General features: G+C 39.1%; 1 protein-coding gene across 4 annotated transcripts in view; it reads right to left on the bottom strand.

The window, feature by feature from the left end:
- Positions 1-2,886: 2,886 nt before the first annotated feature.
- The window catches only part of sorcs2 (sortilin-related VPS10 domain containing receptor 2), a 61,165-nt gene continuing 44,961 nt past the window's right edge, over positions 2,887-19,090 (bottom strand). The window contains exons 10-27 of one of the 4 annotated variants that reach the window (XM_037479321.2): positions 17,380-17,526; positions 17,107-17,209; positions 16,704-16,780; positions 16,528-16,619; positions 16,055-16,162; positions 14,185-14,305; positions 13,959-14,092; positions 13,277-13,396; positions 12,796-12,967; positions 12,524-12,710; positions 11,621-11,754; positions 10,972-11,095; positions 8,872-8,984; positions 8,311-8,433; positions 7,342-7,441; positions 7,077-7,179; positions 5,076-5,182; positions 2,887-4,726 (exon numbers count right to left, since the gene is read on the bottom strand). In XM_037479321.2, coding sequence (XP_037335218.2) covers positions 4,662-4,726; positions 5,076-5,182; positions 7,077-7,179; positions 7,342-7,441; positions 8,311-8,433; positions 8,872-8,984; positions 10,972-11,095; positions 11,621-11,754; positions 12,524-12,710; positions 12,796-12,967; positions 13,277-13,396; positions 13,959-14,092; positions 14,185-14,305; positions 16,055-16,162; positions 16,528-16,619; positions 16,704-16,780; positions 17,107-17,209; positions 17,380-17,526 — 2,130 coding nt within the window. In that variant the 3' untranslated portion in view covers positions 2,887-4,661. Of the gene's footprint in view, positions 4,727-5,033; positions 5,228-7,076; positions 7,180-7,341; positions 7,442-8,310; positions 8,434-8,871; positions 8,985-10,971; positions 11,096-11,620; positions 11,755-12,523; positions 12,711-12,795; positions 12,968-13,276; positions 13,397-13,958; positions 14,093-14,184; positions 14,306-16,054; positions 16,163-16,527; positions 16,620-16,703; positions 16,781-17,106; positions 17,210-17,379; positions 17,527-19,090 lie in introns of all 4 variants that reach the window. The other 3 variants (XM_037479320.2, XM_037479319.2, XM_037479317.2) reach the window with 3 other exon arrangements.

Here is a 19,090-nt window from a genome sequence, read left to right on the forward strand (position 1 = left end):
GGGCTAAATTCATTACTGTTTAATCAGATAATTGCAACCTAAGTGACACAGGTGTACCGCTTCGTTTCCATGTCTACAGGTGAATATAATGAAAATGCTGTGTGTTTACTATTACATGTTCTTGATGCAATGTTGCACATACACAGTATGTTAAAGCTGTGGTGTTGGTAGAGAGGATGGGGGGGGGCAGTGGGGCCCAACAGCGAATATCTGTGAGAGGAATTCATAGAAAATTAAGCCAGCGATGGAAGTTTAAGTGATCATTCACAAAAGTCTGTATTTCGACAAGTCTGTCACTCATCCTATTCTGCCCGATTGGGTAATACTTGTTGGCCATAATGTCTGCGCCACCCCCCCAAACCTGAAATGAGTTTACACCCCTGATTTACAGCCTCACAAAATACCTGCATAGTGTCCTCCTTTTTGCGTGCGCGGCAGGCATCCCTTATTTTTCTGTATTGAAGTTGGCAATCCTAGATAGATGTGAACCAAATGAACAACATAACAGATTTACAATGCGTTCGACGCGTATGACCTTCAATATACAAAAACCTCCTATCGATGGTTTTAACGGCCTTAATCCAAGAGGACGACGGGGAATTAGCCAAACTCCAGGCTTTAATGCATGATGCAACGATAACTACGTCCACTTCTCATATACGGTCTGTGACGAGCACTGGCATATTCTTTAACCTCAGCCTCCTGGTCCTTGGTCCAGCACCCTTCACCGGCTCATTCAATTCGGACAGTGGTTCTTCACCTTAATGGAGCTACCGAACTCTGCAAGCTTCATCAGCGCGTTCATCTAACCCTTTGTTATTGAACAGAACATAGATATATATTTTATTAGTGCACAAAATAAAATGCTTCAGTAAAACGAAACCAATAAAACCTGAATCTCGCATTAAAACATAACTCAAATATTTACTGCAAATCCTTTGCTGTTGCCTTTCAGAAATGCACAGCTTCACCTTGGGAAGTGTCACGCTACCATCCTGGAAGGGGATTACTCCCAAGGATACATTGTAACAAAAGGTGTCACAATCTCAAGGGCTTTCTCTGCAATAAGAGGGTATAGTACGGTTTGGCGACACCAAAACGTTGAGCGTTTTTGTTCTGAAAAGTTGGGTACGTCGCTAAACGTGAACCGCTGTCTAACCCATGCCAGATATGACTGGGGTAGGGAAGTATCCGTCTAGAGCATGACAGTAGAAATGATACAAGTGCACTGACTTTGTTTTTACTAACCAACTAAATATTAGTAATTTTAGGCAAAAAAAATGTATGTGAATTGTCTGTGTCACAACGGCGGGTGTGAGGGCAAGGAGAGAGGACTCGGATGCGGAGTTCCGGCGTGGCAACAAGACGAGACACCCGTAACATGCAATTTCGCCACCAGGCACCAGAGCGACACATGGCTTAAATACACAGGGGAGGTGCAGGTGATTGGACACAGGTGGAAACAATCATCGACACAGACGATCACAGGGGAAGACAGGAAGTGAAGTTACCCCAGGGACACGAGAGAAATTAAACTACAAAATAAAACAAGACATGAACCCAAACCACGACATTAGGTAGCCAATTTTTTTCATGGCTGCCAAAAACGGCCCCGACATTGTTACTGTAAACCGGCCTATAGTGTATGTCTTGACTCCTGCTGAAACCCTGAGAGTCATCAAGCCCCTAGGGTTTGATCGAACCCACGTTAAGAACCACTGAATTAGAAAATGGCAGTTCGGTGCTCGACTCCAATAATCCGCATGTTAGTGTGTCCCTGGGATTTGGTAACCCTAACATCGCTCCAGTAGCGGTGTGCATGTTAGTTGCTGATGGACAGGTTTCACTTTGTATGGTATTTTCTGTGTGAATGTGAGAATGATAACATGAAGTGTTAAGTATTAAACCAGAAAAAAAGAAGAAAAAAATAATAATTGATTTAACATTTACATTCATATGAGCAGCAAAAGGAGTATAACTTTGGTTCTGGCCATCATTATTTTTAACAATCTCTAGGACTTTGGGCCTCCTCCTTTTGACCATGGTGACATTTGTTGAAGCAATTGTATTTTTATTTTGTCAGCAATTCCACGATTATTATTTTTGGATAAAAAGTTAGGAAATGTTTTGTTGGTCTCAGAAATGTGACGATGGAATTCAATACACAATAGAGAGTGAGACAAAGTCCAAATAACTCCCCATCCAAAGCAAGGTACTGTTGGTGCCACCTGGTTCGCCTCTTTTCTGCTAAATGAGTCACGTGGCATATGGCAGAAATTGGGGTAAAGGTGTGTTTTCAAAGATTAGTTTTGGGAAATGGTAAGAGGGAAGTTCATATTTTGTTGACTGCAAAAACTACATTAAAGTATTGTACACAAAGTGTTGATTAATTTAAAATAAATAAAAATGTAAAGTTAATTATCACTGATCAACAGATATGAAAAAAGGGAGTGGTCAATTTAAGAATTTTCAATAGGTGGCTCAGGCTGCATAGAGAGATTTATTGATATACTGAATTATTTGCATACGATGTCCTTATGTTAAACGGTTGTAATAAATGTAAAATATTTAATTGCAAAGTAATAATGCGTGTTTGATCCCCTGTTTTTGTGCATTGAATCATATTGGGATATTTACTGAAACTGATTGGGGGTTAGGGTTACCTTAAGGGTAACTATATATATATATATATATGATATATATTCATAGAATTTTTATTTTAAATGAAAACAAAACAAAAGCTTGATAGTAAACTACTTAACAGTCAACTGTATTAAAATGTATAAGCAAGACCAGCTGACATGGTGACATCAAGTCAGCTGCTGTTCAAATTTCATTTTCCCTCAATGTGATGAAACCAAACACGCTAGAGTCCCAGGAGACAGGTTGAGTGCAATATGCCTCCCGATGAGGACAAACAATTATTTTAATGAGAAAATCAAAACGTCAGACAAGCCCAAAAGAATGATGGCTTTTTACCCCAATTGTGAAGATAAAAGTTCTTTAACGTGTTGGCTAGACCTTGTGTAGTCATGGTCTTGGCCTCTGTTTCTACCCTTCACTGGAATATCGTAATTACCACTTTCCCCTTTGTTAAATTTAGGGGCACAAATAAATGACCACTTATCACAACCAAATTCAGAACATAAGCAGAATATGTACAAAAGGGTTAAATCAGAACGTGTGTGTGTGACTGTGTGTGTTATAAGTGACTACTCTATGTATCAAGAAAAGAAAAAAAGGTAGGTGATATTGGTGTTAAAGGTAGCATTTGTACGAGCTTTACAGCTAGAAACCTTTCATTGAAAGTCTGTGGACTTGTTAAGATGCTTTGTTTGATTCATATCGACAGTATTCTTACATCGTAGTATTACCAGACAAAGAAAAACAGTTTACATAATGTTTACATAAGCTGAATAAGTTGTGTATCAAATATATCCATAAACAGTCACTGTGTGAGTCTTTACGTGAAAGGGAAACTATTTCCAGTTAATAAGACCATAAAATGATCTTGCACATAACTTAATAAAGAAATTCTATAAATGGATACATGATACAATGGAGGGAACTGAGCAAACATATTTGATCCAAAATGCATTTTGGTAGTACTTTAAAAACACTCGCACACTCATGTCAAAGGGAACATGTACAACAAACCATAAAGCCGGCATCATTCCACTGTGGGTTTTGCCTAATATAGGCTAATAAAGTTAAATACATGAGCTAGACATTCCTTCAAAGGGGCATTTGGGTCCAGGGGAGTCCATTTTGAACTCTGACCCAGAAAGATTGGGGCAGTACAATGAAGGGACAGTCTAATTTAGAAATCAATCTTGACAACTGGAAGTATTACTGTGCAGATACATTTTTTTTCTGAAGCACCATGGGCCACACGATGAGCTCTATCAAAAAGGTTTTTGTCTCTGAAGTTCACTTGAAAAACCTCCTAGAAATGTGAGTGATAAACAGTACAAGAACACGAACGCCGTGGGATAAAAAAGGAACATTGCTCTGTGGACGTACAGTATAGAATATTCCAGGCTGTTGCACTGCACGTTGTTGCACTGTGACTTTAAGTGCAACAACGCCATCTAATGTTTTCATGCTAACACTGTCATATGCAAATTGTCCAGTGTATCCTTCAGTTTGGAGACCATTATTGCGATGCAGTGAATAAAACAAGAAATAAAATTAAGATGGTTTCTTTTAAAATTGATTGTTACGCATACTACTCTCAATGCTTGAAAAAATCATCGTAGTGCACTACTTTTGGACACTTCCTAATTTCAGTGGCAATGACCTCTTGGTATTGGATGGCTCTACCCTCTCAGACTGATGTAGCTGGAAACCAGTTTGGTTAGTCGCGGTTGTTGAGTGTCTGTAAGTGATAGACAACGTACACATTTTTTTCCTTTTCAATTCAGATAAGCGAGTGTCATCAGTGTGTTGCCATCCAAGGCCTCCACATCCTGCAACAAGCCTTCACCTCAAAGATAAAAAACAAAACAAAATCACATCATAGCTGGAGGTGAAGGGTTCTGGAGGCCATGGCGTGAAGGTAAAAAGGAAGAAGTAGAGGAGAGAGGAGGGAGGCCGAGGGGAGTCCTGTGTCTCTTCGCCAACTCTGCTAGTCTAGCTCGTTTGCATTGCCATGGCAGCCATCAGCTGGTCAAGTAACTGTGGAGTTCTCTGGAGTTGATGCTCAGGACAACACCGGAATGACTGCCTGGTGACAAGCGGCAATGAGACAAAGGACAGGGATAAAGTCAGTAAAACTTTAACAGAGAACTACTGGTGAGACTTGTATGAAAGCTATACATGTGAGCAATGGTAACGAATGAGTGACACACTGAAGGGAAACATTGTTATAGTAAAAGTAAAACGTTGCCTTCATATTCAAGCATGAGTATTTTTTTTTTTTCTTGGCAAATTGCTGCCACCAACTATCAATTAACGGGGCAGTAGTTTTGACAGTGGCATATATCATGTCATGTTGTCCTTAAAAGGGAATGGAAGGCAGTGCCACCTCCTACCTAGAGTCTGCGAGTCCAGGTCATCGTCAATGAACTCCTCACCCTGGATGATATGCTGGGTGGCCTCGCTGTGATTGACAGGGCTGGTCATCTCCTGCTCCTTCTCGTTGTGCATCTGAGCGTAGACGTTGCGGCTACCCGGGAGCTTCCTGAAAAACAGCAGGGGAAAGGAATCCTCAGTCCAAAGACAAGGACTGTGGGATTTGTAGATTTTTTAAAAACATGGTCATGTTTTGCGCACACATTTAAATAACTTCTCAAACTAGTTTAGTCTTCAAATTCATTTTAAATGAAAAAGTTTTAGTCCAAATCTGAAAAGATATTAATACAAACCCGTAACCCCTAACCTTAAACAGAGGAGGATTAAATAAAGGGGCAGACAATCATACAGGCGGAACACCGGAGGCAGAGAACCAACTAAACCAAAAAAAGATCTTTTTTTACTTCAGGTTGAAATGTCTTGGGTCCTAACAAGATGACTTGTGTCAATGATTTGCAGGTTGTTGTTGTTTGTGTTGATTGGCAGATGTAATTGGATGGAAACACACTTAGCTAAAATTGTGAATTGAAGTAACCATGCCTCTTGAAAATCAGCATTACATTGACATTATTTGCCATCGATAGCATTATCCATTGCTGTCTAACCTTAAGGAACTAAATCACTGAGGTGGCTGCATTTAATGATCCGGAAAAGGAAGTTTGTCATAAATCTGTTGAAAACAGCTACTGTTATAATCCCTCATATTAAAAATATATTAAAAAAATAGAGATATAAATAAATAGAGATTGATGGTCTTCATTGAAGTTTTTGATATTAAACAACAATGCATTGAGCAACATCTCCTGGCAATACGTTTTGGCTGGTCTTTGTGCACCATTCCTTCCAACCACAACGCCTGGTGGCTACATCCACCATGGAGGCTTTGAGCATGGTCCACTCGATTCCATGTCCTGTTAGGATTGTCAGCAGAAAACACCCCCGGAGTGGTAGAAATTATAAATATATGCGATCATGTTGTATATCAATTAGCACCGTACACATGACATCTATAATGCAATGTTTAGCCTGGGAGAGATGTTTTATCTATTATACTATCTATCTATCTATACTATACTATCTTCTCTAATGGTTTTCTTCCTTATTTTATCCCCAAGTTTGTTTTAAGGAGTTTGTCCCTGCAGTGGTCCTGCCGTACACTTGGCTTACTACTTGCAATATTTGAATCGTTTCTGTCATAGGAATTGAATGTATTGTATATCTTTTACATTGTTGATTCTGTACACACAACATCCATTGCAGTCTGTCCATCCTGGTTAGAGGGATTCCTCCTCTGACGTTCTCCCTAAGGTTTCTTCCCTTTTTTCCCCATTGAAGGGTTTTTCATTTTTTTTGGGCAGCTATCCTTTGGTGATGTGAGGGTTTCAGGACAGGGTATGTCTCATGTGTAAAGACATCAATAAATCAGTTTACAACTCCGCTCCCCTCAGAACAGAGCTAAGTGTACTCGGTACCAGAGATAAGTATTATGAGTCACCTTATTTTCAAATGGACGGACCTTGACTAACACAGAAGTCCAATAGCGAGAGCTCATAGACCGTTCCTCCCAATCCTCCCCCTGCCAGGTTTCTCTGTTATTGCCCATAACAAACTGTTCTGTTGTGATCAAATGCCTAGCCTGCGGCTTGTGGCTGGATGATAGTTTGAGTTATTTTAGTTGGACATATTTATCAGCTTGAATATGTGTATTGCGTGATGCTTTATACGTGCCTTAAGTAAGTGCCTCTGCATGCGTCCTAGTGCTTTATTAGTAGTAAATTATTCTGATATTGTTGTTATAACAAAATGGGCCTATTTGCGCAATTAACTGATGTCAGTGCTGAGTTTATAAGATTAAGATGGATTTGATTTATTATTTATTTGCCATTCTGTTGAGTAGTGTTTAGAGCGTTTGACAAAAATTATCAAATTTAGGAGGGGATCTTTCTAATTCAAGGATTTTATTATTTGATATTTTTACATGACAAATCATTAATATGGAGTACCTTTTGAACTTGTAAAGGATGAAGGAACCGGTGGCAATGATGCTGATTGCAAAAGTCACTGCTAGAGTCCAAAAACCTGGACTTCCAAATGTTGCATGGTAGCCTAGGAAAATGAAGTACACAAAAACAAATCAGTAAAATGCACAATAGTTGCAATATAAGAAAAGTTGTTCTAATTACAAAACTGTTGATATAGGCTGAACTGATTAATTGAGCAATATTGGTACTATATGGTAAGCAATTCAAAAAAAGGAATACACCTTACCCGCGTTCGGGTCAGCTAGCATCACCAGCACTCGTACACCTCCACGCACAACAAAGCTGACATTGTTGCCGTTGAAGGCTTGTATGATAAGTGGAATGCGCTATGGATAAGAAAATACAAAATGATTGGCATATACTAAAATAAGCAGACACATTACAACTAATCCTACAACTCCCCCCCCTCCATCATATTTAAGACAATAGACTGTGTTAATGCTGTAAAGACATAGAGCTTAAGCATTTATGTCCTTTTCGACTTCTAAATATAAGGTGTGCGTCCATGGGTTGTGTCAATACATAAAGTAGCCGTCGCACTGCTGTTTATCAGTGAAAGCAGCACAATTATCACCAGGTCAATGTGTTGTGGTGTCTATTGACAGTGCAGAGAATAAACCGGTGCTTATCAGGCTAATCTGATCATTTAGCCCGCTTTCTGCTAATTGGGTAAATGAGGACCAAATCATTTTTATGAACTGATTCCAAATCAAGTACAAGCTAATTTTGAGTAGAATGAGCTGTTCCACGTATCGTGAGTTTTATTAGAGTGATTGGAGAGACCCTTTTTACATTACATGCCAATATGATTTTATGTCAGCACTAAGATCAGAAACTGTTTTATATTAATATTTATGTTACAGTATATTTGCCTATAGAAGACATTTCATTGATTGGTTGATTAATTTGTAACTTCCAGGTCACTAGATGGTCCATCCCATGTGGGGATTAAGCAGAATCATTGCCAGGTACAGCTGTTATTAAATAAGAACATCCAATTCCCTAGCTTGAAATGCTACTTCCTGTCATATAGGAAGTAGGTTATCCACCATCAGCAACTTTTAGTCTGTTTGGTTTCTTGTACAGTGAATGTATGTTGAAAAGGAAGGGCTCCCTATCCTGCAGCTTCATTTGAAGGGCAAGAATGTATTTTTTTGATATGCTTTCCTGGAATGATGTGCTGATGTGTATGTACCTTATCTGTAAACGTGTTCATCTTAGCTGGTTCCCTGTCCAGTGGCAGGACATACAAGTCAGCAGTGGTGGGGAGGCCTGGCTTCACCACCGTAGCCAGTGACTCCAAAGGAATACTTGTGGTCTGAGATTAAATGGGCAAAGGTAAGCGAGAACAATATCCATATTTAAAAAAGAAAATGAATCAATGAGTGGGTAATCTGAAAGGGCTCATTGTATTGAAACCCACAAGTAATTACCCATGAACACTGCAGTACATGTAAACAATGTCATCCTTTATAATAGATATAAAAGATAAAAAACAGCATCTCAAAATTTTCATTGTGATTTTAAATGCAACAAAAGATGCAGCAGCCACATTTCAGACTTTACAGCTGATGTAGACTCTTAAATGTCCTCAAATAATTTATTTCCATACTGTTTATAATTAGCGTTTAATGTCTCCATGTAAGGCCTATAGAAGACATTTACATTCTCTGCTATTCCCATTACTTTATAGATTTTTTCATGACTACAACCTGCTTAAGAAAAGCGTTTTTTGTACTTATTCCTTGGATCCTACCTTAACAAGTATTTTGGTGACCAGCTGACTGATGTCCTCTCTCCAATCTGGAATGTTGGGGTTGAAGTTGTCCAGGCTTGTGCTGAAACTCAGAGGGATGACCTGGAAGTTATCTTGGATGGGACAAAACGATAGATTAACTGGCAATCATCACAGTAATTTAAAACTCGCAGAATCAATCATCAAAAGTGTAAGAATAGTTATTCATTTATAAAGCACATTTCACTTCAAAAGGGCCTCACAACATATGACGAGCAGAGTAAAGCAGAAGAACTGAATGATTTCTTTTTGAGGTTTGATACACAGGATTTTTCTTTGGAATGCAATCATGTATTACAGTCATGTTGATCCCCTCATTATTCAGTCAATCTTTGGCCATGTATGTAAAAAGAAATCTGCAGGCCCGGATGGCATTTCTGCTTTCCTCCTTAAAACCGTTGCTGCAGAGTTAACCCCTGCATGGTGGCCTGTGTTTCAGAGGTCTGTAGATCCCAATCTGGTCCCTGCCCTCTGGAAAAAATCCATCCTTGTTCCCATTCCTAAGAAACCCTGAAAACAACGATTATAGACCGGTGGCTTTAATGCCTGTTGGCATGAAATGTTTTGAAAAATACATGGTAGCTGTACTGAAAGCCGAAGTAAACACAGAACTAGATCCACTCCAGTTTGCATATAGGCAGCGGAGGGGTACAGAGGATGCAATTAATAGCATCACCCACCTTACTCTTAAACACCTGGAGGATCCCAACGCTTATGCACGCCTTTTGTTCATTGATTTTAGCTCTGCTTTTTTAATACATTACAGCCTCATCTGCTTTTACAGAAACTGATTCGGATGAATGTTAACCCTTCTATTATTAAATCTTTTTATTCTTTTTTAACAGAGAGAACTCAAATTGTTAGGATTAACGACTCGCTTTATGAATCTAAATGCATCAGTACAGGTGTGACTCAGGGTTGTGTAAGTTCACCCGTCCTGTTCACCATTTTATACTAACGACTGCACCAATAATCTCCCGGGCAACTTGTTTTTTAAATTTTCTGATGACACTGCCATTCTTAGTCTGCTTCACCAGAACTCAGATCCATCGCTGTACTTTATGGAGGTTAACACATTTGTTTTGTGGTGTGACAATAACCATCTTACAATTAACACAAAAAAACTAGAGGAGATGGTGCTTGACCCTCGGTCGGTGGGGGATCTGACCCCTTTGACCATTAATGGGGAGGATATCAAACAGGTCACTTCAAACAGGTATCTGGGTATCCACCTGGATAACCGCTTAAGCTGGAGTGACCATGTAGACTATGTATGTTCCCAATTACAGCAGAGACTGTATTTTTTTACGCAGACTACGGGTGTTTGGTGTCAGTCAGAACATGTTGTATGTTTTTATTTCATCAGGCAGTGATAGAAAGTGTCATTAGGTATGGAATGACAGCGTGGTTCGGGCAATCTCTCCACACAGTCAAAATCAAAGTTGGTACAGACTGCTATGAAGGTGATGGGGAGGACTGAAAAGCTCTCCCTTCAGTCCATCTACGAGCAGTCTGTACTTAGGCAGGCGCAGAGAGTTCTGTCGGACCCGCCCCACATCCTTCGAACAGAATACGAACTCTTGCCTTCTGGTAGAAGGTACAGAATACCTAAAACTAGATTGAACCGGTTTAAATACTCCTTTGTACCAGTTTCCATTAAAATCAAAATTAGAAGTTGTATGAGATAGGCCTGAGGTATGTGCAATAACCCTGTGTGCTGTATTTAATTATAAATATACTATTTATATTTGAGTACATGTAGTTTTGTGTATTTTATTGTCTGTAATGGCAGCGATGGCACTAAGCACTTTTGAGTCCATAACAAATTTCCCCCAGGGGACAATAAAAGTATATTCTATTCTATTTTGAAAAAAACAACAGAACTTTGCTAACTTTATCTTGACGCAAAATGTATGCATTGAAAGTATTCAGTCGTTAGACTATAACAAGTAACTGCCAGAGAAAATGAAAACATTCATTTAATTATTGTAGTTTCATTCCTATATTCTGTCAATATCTGCACTCCCACAACTGTGTAATTCTTTCAAATGTCATTGTTACCGTAGACTCGGACTGTCCTGGTGTCCTGTACCATAGACCGGCCATTAGAAGCTTGGACAGTGACTGAAACCTCGCCTGTCTCTGGGAAACGAGTCCAAAGGCTGTTCTGCAGAGTCAGTGTAGGCTAGAGGGAAAGTGACAACAGGTTGGTACATTATTTTCACTGGCTGAGAATATTGTCATTGTTGTTGTAACTTCAGTTAATAAAAAAAAAAAAAAAAAAAGTTAATATTGTTAGTTCATCCAGCCTGCTCATAGGAAAAGTGTTTATTCTTGTTCATTTTGTGTGCGGGTAAAAATCTTTTCCCTTTTTATATTAAGTAATGTTTAATGTAGTGTGTTCTTGGTCACATCAATTTGAAAGCTGGACCAACGTGTTTTATCTGATTCTATTACAATTAGGCTAAATAAAAAAGTAAAGTCTGTTTCTCTCAACGCTTCAATAGGTGGATCTTGCCTGCCAACAAGGCGCAGGTCTGTGATGTTGGACTTAAAAAATGTTGGTGTCCACTGATCTAATGCATATAAAGAGCATATGTTTTACTAAGATTTTTCATTAACAATTCTGAAAGCTGAAGTGTTTTTTGGAGAACTTCATAAAATGAAATCTTGGTAAAAATGTATAAGAAGAAGTGTGTGTGTCCTTTACCCTCTGGTTATCTCCAATCCACCAGTAGAAGACAGACAGGTTGGCCTCAGTAGGAAGGACTATTGCTGTCAGGTTAACCTCATGGTTTCTCCCAGTGATGGGTACCACCTCCAGGTGCACTTTCTGCAAGGGAGCTGTAAGAGTATTTTGGGAAATGTTTAACCCCAACATTGCTCCTATAGCTGTGACTATAGTGTGTAAATGTTAGTTACTGATGGACAGTGTGAATGGGTGAATGATGACAGGAAGTCTTAAACCGCTAAAAAAGCGCAATACAAGTACAGTCCATTTACCATAAATATCTTTAAATACACATTAACATGAATCTAACTTATTGTAGCGAATGGATTCTTGGAGGCTGAAGATCTTGTCTTTATGTCAGAAACCACACATACGGCGACACAGAAGAGCTCTCTCTAGCTACAAGGTCCCGCCCCTATCGCTGCTGTGTCAATCACGAAACCAGTTTTACATGCTGGCTGTGATAGGTGACTGACCGAGACATTTCAGTCCCCAGTGGACTAAGATCCCAGCCAAGCTGACACAATGTTATTTGAAAAGAAGCAGTCTTAATACAGGCAGTCTGAGGTATTTATGGTCCTATGCAGTGGAGGCTGGCCAATAGAGGGTCATAGGGGGTGGGCCCCCTCTTAGCGCTCTTCTTTGAGCAAACATTTTTAATAATAATGATACATATTAAAACATGCCAATCTTTAATATTTGTGTTTTTGAAATATGGAATGTACCCATTCGTATTTTTAAAATTTGCCGAAGTGATTTGCCCCCGAACTCCACATTCCTCTATCAGTTTAGGGATTTGTATTCTGCCTTGACCTGGACTTTCCCTCTGGTATAACCAAAAACACAAAATATACACATTGAGTGACTGTTTGGTAGGCTGACCTGTGACCTGGATGAACATGGTGGCCTCATCTTTCCCTGCCATGTTCTCGGCCTTCACAGTGACTTTGTAAATGCCTGGATTGTTGTAACGATGTTGGATGGGCTCATCAGTCACTGTCAGGTTCTGGTAGATGGCCCAAACCCCGTCGCCGAGGTCCACCTGGTACCGAGTGCTGCTGGTGTCACCCTGGTAGAAACAAGTGCCGACTTTTATCCGGTTGAAATTGAAAAGAAGGAAGGAAAGGATAAACATGCGAAACATTTCATCCTACCTCGTCCTGGTGGACAATGAATGTGATGTCATCGCCAGGAGCAACAGCCATCATCTGACCTTTGATGCTGACCCGCAGTCCTTTCGGGGGCAAAAGAGGGCAACTGTGGTGTTTGATACTGTGCTGCTTGTTAAGCCCTCCTTCACACATGTTAGATATAACCTTCCTGTAGCTGAAACACAACAGGATAATGTAATTGTTAAAGTGTGAAGGTGTACAGAGGTATGCATGTATTTTCAAATCAACATTTTTGGAAACATGATTATGTTTTTTATCCTCTGTAAAAGCGTAATTAAGCTCTATAGACAAGGTTTAGCTATGTATGCATTGTCAAGACTTTGAAAACAGCTCGGTGATGAGAGCTTACATATGAGAATCAATGCTCATCTCACTCCTGGAAAAAATAGCTCCATGTGTGTATGGTATGTGTGTGGGTGTATACATGTTTGAGTGATGAAGACATTTGTGCACATGCACGGACCCAGTGCTGGGCGTATAGGTTTGTCTTAGATGGCAATCTTCAGGTGGTGAATCTGGATCATGCCAGAAGTCAGCCAAGCAGTGATTGCCTTCCGTTGGAGATCGTTCAAAACCATAGTCACTGCACACATACACCACAAATACACAGATATGATAGAAGAAGAATACAAATATTAGTGACACCCGCAAATTTAACATTTCAATATTTTCATGTAAACTTGAATGCACATCACAGATATTTTGCATATGCGCTGTATATTAGGTGCAAATGTATTATTATTATTATTAATTTCAATGACACATGATATAACTAAGAATGGATGAGGTTGAGGCTTTTATTAATATTATAATAATATTACCTCAGCTTATATCACTTTTTTCAGCATTATGTTAGACACTTGATAGACAATATATTATATATTGTTTATCTTGTTAATAAACTTTATGTTGTTAATACATTTTTTCTTATTTTTTATTCTTTTATTGCACCAATGCACCAAGTTAAATCCCTCTATGTGTAAGATATATGGCAATAAATGGCTTCTGATCCTTAATTGTTCCCTCTATTATTTATTAAGTTGTAACACAGTATATTATGTGTTGAAACATTTATTTGTGCTTCATTCATTTCCAAAATATTTCCAATATTGAATGATTGTTTTCTATATCCGTGGAGTGCTCACCAGTTGAAGTCTCTATCTGTGCATTGACATGGTTTAGTGTCAAGCGCTGATGTGTAGCTCTTTCCTTTGACACAGAACGCTGTGTCCTTCCTTTTCCTGAAACTTCGCTCCAGGCCCATAATGCACTTTTCCCCCTGACGGTGATGATAGGGAAATGACAATTCAGTTTCAAACAACACACTTTAGTGATACTGAAGCTATGTGTGAATTTGTATTTTTGCATTACCTGCAGGTCAGTGAGTTTCCAGAGCTCATATTCAGACTCTGTACACTGATGGGAGAAAGACTGCCTGAAGTCCACTTTGACCAGCTCCCAGTCTGACCTGTAGCTTATGTGCCCAAACACACTTCACACACACGAGACGGACACAAAATTAAAACACATCCGAATGTGGAAAGCTGTGTGACACAACCATAATCAGAAATGTTAAATCCAATCTGCTCCTCGTACACGCTTCAGCTAAGTCGATCAACTGTCCCATTATCCAGCTCTATTAAACGAGATGATTGACATCAGGCTATCTCGGTTCCCCGAAGGCTGAGCCGCGCTCAAACCGTCTCGTTAGTTTGAACTAGATGTCAGTCATCAGGAAAAATCGTGCGTGAACGTCTGGCATTAGAAGGCGGAAGAGTCTATCAACGAAACAAGGATTTTTTAACAGTACAACGGCAAATAAACTTAAAGGAAGAGCGTTTTTTTTTCTCTGCTGACGAGCAGATCATGAACGCATACGAGGAGATGGGTATTTGAATAATTTCCGTCGGATGAATAGAATGTTTTGTACATCGTTTACATTGTTCATTCTGTATGTAAATGGCAGTCTCTCTATCCCATGGAAGAGATCCTCTGTCTCTCTAAAATGAAATTAAATAAATTATATAATCATGGCAATAAATGACACCGCCCGTGTGCGTAAGTGTTGGGAAAATGTATAGGCTCATCACTCTTCAATCAGATTATATTTCTTTAAATGTGCCTGCTGGCAGGAGGCTTCATGGAATGCATCGTCATCCAATAAGAATAATTATCTCAACCTTTTCAGAATAAGTAGATAAAAACAAGCTCAAAGAGTCTAATTGAATTGATACAAATGAATAGTTATATATGTACTATATCAGATAATGTATCATATGTATGAGCATATGTATGTGTAGATGACCATATAGAACTAGTTTTATTATGTAAGTGTGAGAATCTGTGTATGGGCAAATCCGTATATATCTATATATATTGTTTATAATCAAGCATTTGATCAATATGGAACATCCAGAGGTTTATTGTTTATCTCTGTATTAATGAAGTAGTTTTGTTCTTCGAATCTGCGTTTGATTCATGGACTTATGGACAGTATGACTGTAATGTAGACTGTGCTTACCAATTTAAGTCTTTAATTAAACCTGTCGTTCACATTATAACATGTTATCATAACACAAATGACTCAACTTGATGTAAAGAGTTATTTGCATATCACTGAATAAGCACACTCTGTGTAAACACTGAGGCCCAATCCCAATCTCTACGCTCACAGACTGAGGCGCGGCCACACAAAGTCTGTGAGGTTTAGCGATTTCCAACCCTTTCCGTAAGTCAGCATTAGATGAAGACTAGATGATTTAAGAGATTTATACTTCATATTATGAACAGAAAAGTGAGCTCAAGTTATGAACCTGAAACATCCCCCTCTAAGTCCAGTAACATTACAAAAGTTGAGAATAAATTCAAAAATAACCCGAACTTGGTCGCTTCGCCCCTTTTGTTTTATAATATAATTAAGCTTTTCTTTTTTATTTAAGGGAGCCAAAAGAAAGCATCAGGCTGAAGAGGAGAACTATGTGTGGTAACATTTAGCTACTGTAGCTTAGACAGTAGACAGACATATTTTGTGGTATCTTCTGGTTGCTGTTAAATTAGCTCGCCAGCTTGCAATATTATTTTTTATCTTTAAGTAATATTGGGTCCCCTGGACTACGTCGCAGTCGACCTGGGCTGGGTCCCCGACGATTTCAACAAAGATTACAGACTTTAATTTAATTATTATGACAGTGGTCCTAAAATTGATCATTCTTGTTTCTTTTGGAATTGGGATTCTACTCACGTCATAACCAGGGTCTCATCTCCTGGCTCACTGAGGAGACCATCGACAAACACAGAGGTGCTGGTGAAGTTGTGAATGGTCCACGTTCGTCCTTCATCAATACTAAACCTGCCGAAAAAAGTGTTCACAAGTAACACATTGATGAAAGTCTCTTCATTTGGACTCATCTTTGTTTTACAAAAAGAATAGTCTGTAATGACGAGGCATTTATTACAAAGAAGTAACTCCCAGGGAATTTAACTAATGCACGCCCCTTATCGTGTGGCATGGCACCCATTTTACATGACTTTAACTAAAGAAACTTCTCCATACATTATTCATGTGATCAACATCAAAATATGTCCAAATGATCGAATAACCTTTAGGATGATATGTAATCAGAATGGGGAGTTTTCATTGAACAAGCTTTAATGTTGAGGGTGTCACAGTAGTAGGGATTGGTATTAACAGACTCACTGTAATAGTAATCTTACTTGAGTATCTTGAGAGGAATAGAGGTGTCCTTGATGGCAACAATTACCCCACCATGGTCTAGGTACAGAATGTGATGCTCCTCCTCAAAAACCTTAGAAGTCAAATAAAAAGGTTTGTGGTTAAATTGAATTGAATGGAATGATCTTTAAAAATATGAAGAACTAGCAGGGTGTACCTGTCGCCATGTCTTTCCGCAGTCTGAAGTAATGTACATCTCTTCCTTGTACTCTACGAGTTTGGAGCCAAGGTTACCTGAAGAAAAGGTCAAGAATCAAAAAATGTATTAAGAACATCTACTCATGTTGCGTGTTGGAGGCGTGGTGTGCAAGTGCCTGGGGAGTAGTTAGGGGCTGGGTGTCATGCTCAGGGACACTTTGACATGGAGCAGCCAGGGTTCAAACCGCAAACTTTGCGGTACCTTCTCCATGCGCCCTTTACCCCCTTATTTGTTGTACAAATTCTAAAGCCTCTCGAACTTTTGATTTGTTGTATTTGGATACATGAATCAAATTTATGGGACTTGGAAAAAACACACATGAATATCAGGTCCAACAGTCAATTAAATAAAAATACCTCACCTGCACCCATGATGAGACCTGGAGCTGAGTCTTTGGTGTGGACTGTCCCAGACACGTAGGGGTTGTCTGCCCAGCGAAGGTGGAGGTGAAGGTGACAGTCCGGCTACAAAATGAAAACTTTTGAGTGATTTTATTGTTAGGATAGTTATGCCACAGCACATTGGCTCGACTGTTTCACTATCAAATAGCCTAATACTGGCTGTATCTAAAAGTAAACACCGGCAGAAAGATCAAATACAGATTCAGGGAAGTTTCTTTGAGGTCACTACTTACTGCTTTGCAGCTGAGTGGCTTGCCGTTCATGTCAGTCGTAGGTGGGACCAACGGTTCCCAGTTTTGTCCTTTGTTATAGGTGATGAGAGTTGTCACTTTCCCATTAATCTTCTGATTGGCAAGAAAGACCCCTTTTATTCCACGCACCTAGGGAACAAAGTGGAACAACTAGAGTTAACTTTGCAAAACAGACCTCAAATACTCATTTAATGTGACCATATGAAGCTTTGATTAAACCACAAGTTAAGGTTTTTACTGTAATATGTTTTATTTATTCGGTTGTTTGCATCTTGGGAAACTTTAGGGTTAGGGTAATTTAAATATATTCATATTGCGGCTGTCAAAATGAACGCGTCATTTTAGCGCAGTTAATGAGACTTTATTTACTTTGGGTATGCGTCGATCCTGACACAAAACCACCGCGTGCTGCAGTCAGTTAGATCGGAGAGACCGAGACGGTAGTTGGAGATGGAGAGAGCTTTTTGCATTGGAAGTTTAAAAAAAGAGGGCCGATATACAGCGGAGAACTGTGCAGAAGAATTTCCCGACGTGTCAAACAGACGGGTGAGTGGCAGACGGACCACATTAGTGCTCATGTTGGAAGCTGCTAGGCTACTTTTCATCTCAACATCTACTCTGCGTGGCACGCAGTCTGCAAAGGATATTCACTGTTGCCTTAACAGACAGTGGTTTGGAAAATGTTTAATGTCATGATGGCGAGCTGAGTGCAAGCAAACTGCACAAGGACAGAGAGAAGACTCGCTAGGTCAACATGTTCCACCTGGTGGAATTCTGCCTGCGAGATGATCAAATGTGTGTAGTTTTGTGTTAAACAACTAAATACATGCTGTCTGAAGTGCTTACATGTTAATTTAGTTGAAGAAAACTTTCAATCACTATTAATTTAGATTAAGGAATTTCAAAATGTGAGATTAATTAGTCAATTTTTTAAACTACTGACAGCAATATGTGTCATATATATTTACACACATATACATTTTAGACAAAAGCAGGAGAAGACAAACACCGCTGTCTAAATCAATGGAGCAAAGTTGGAGGAAGTTTATAGCTTTAAGTTCCTGGGATTTAGCATCACAGACAACCTGACGTGGTTTTCATATCTCAATTCTAGTGAAGAAAGCTCAAGAATGGCTGTATATCTTCAGGAAATTTAAGATGGCAAAAATCCTCATGCCAACTTGTGCATGTACATAGAGGAGCATTAGAAAACATCCTGACTTGAGATTCGAAATTACAGACCGGCATGAGATGTGAACGCCCCAGGACAATAATGTGACATCCCGTTACTTTTTCACGGCACTGTAAGACTATTTCGCCCCCTTCCGGGTTTCTTCATCAAATTCATTTTTACATTAAATTAAAATAACCAGAGTAAATCAAAAATGCAAATTGGGATTTACAACATATTTAGAAAAGCTGAGTTCAATTTCACTATCCACAACTAGATTAGTGCCAATGTTGAATTAAGAAATAACTTAAATAGAACCTGCTGATCTACAGAAATTCAAGAACGTTTAAGAACGCTTGTTATATGGTTTTGTTCTGTTTTTCCTTTCCCTATGTAAAACATCTTTGGGTATTTTCAAAAGTGCTGTATGAAACTAAAGTATTATTATTAAGAACAGATGAGAGAACAAGTCTGGAAATGGCAAGAAAGCAAGCAAGACATTTTTAAGATTTGGGGACTGCA

The sequence above is a fragment of the Pungitius pungitius genome, chromosome 1, assembly GCF_949316345.1.
Source record: "Pungitius pungitius chromosome 1, fPunPun2.1, whole genome shotgun sequence".
Taxonomy (NCBI): Eukaryota; Metazoa; Chordata; class Actinopteri; order Perciformes; family Gasterosteidae; genus Pungitius; species Pungitius pungitius.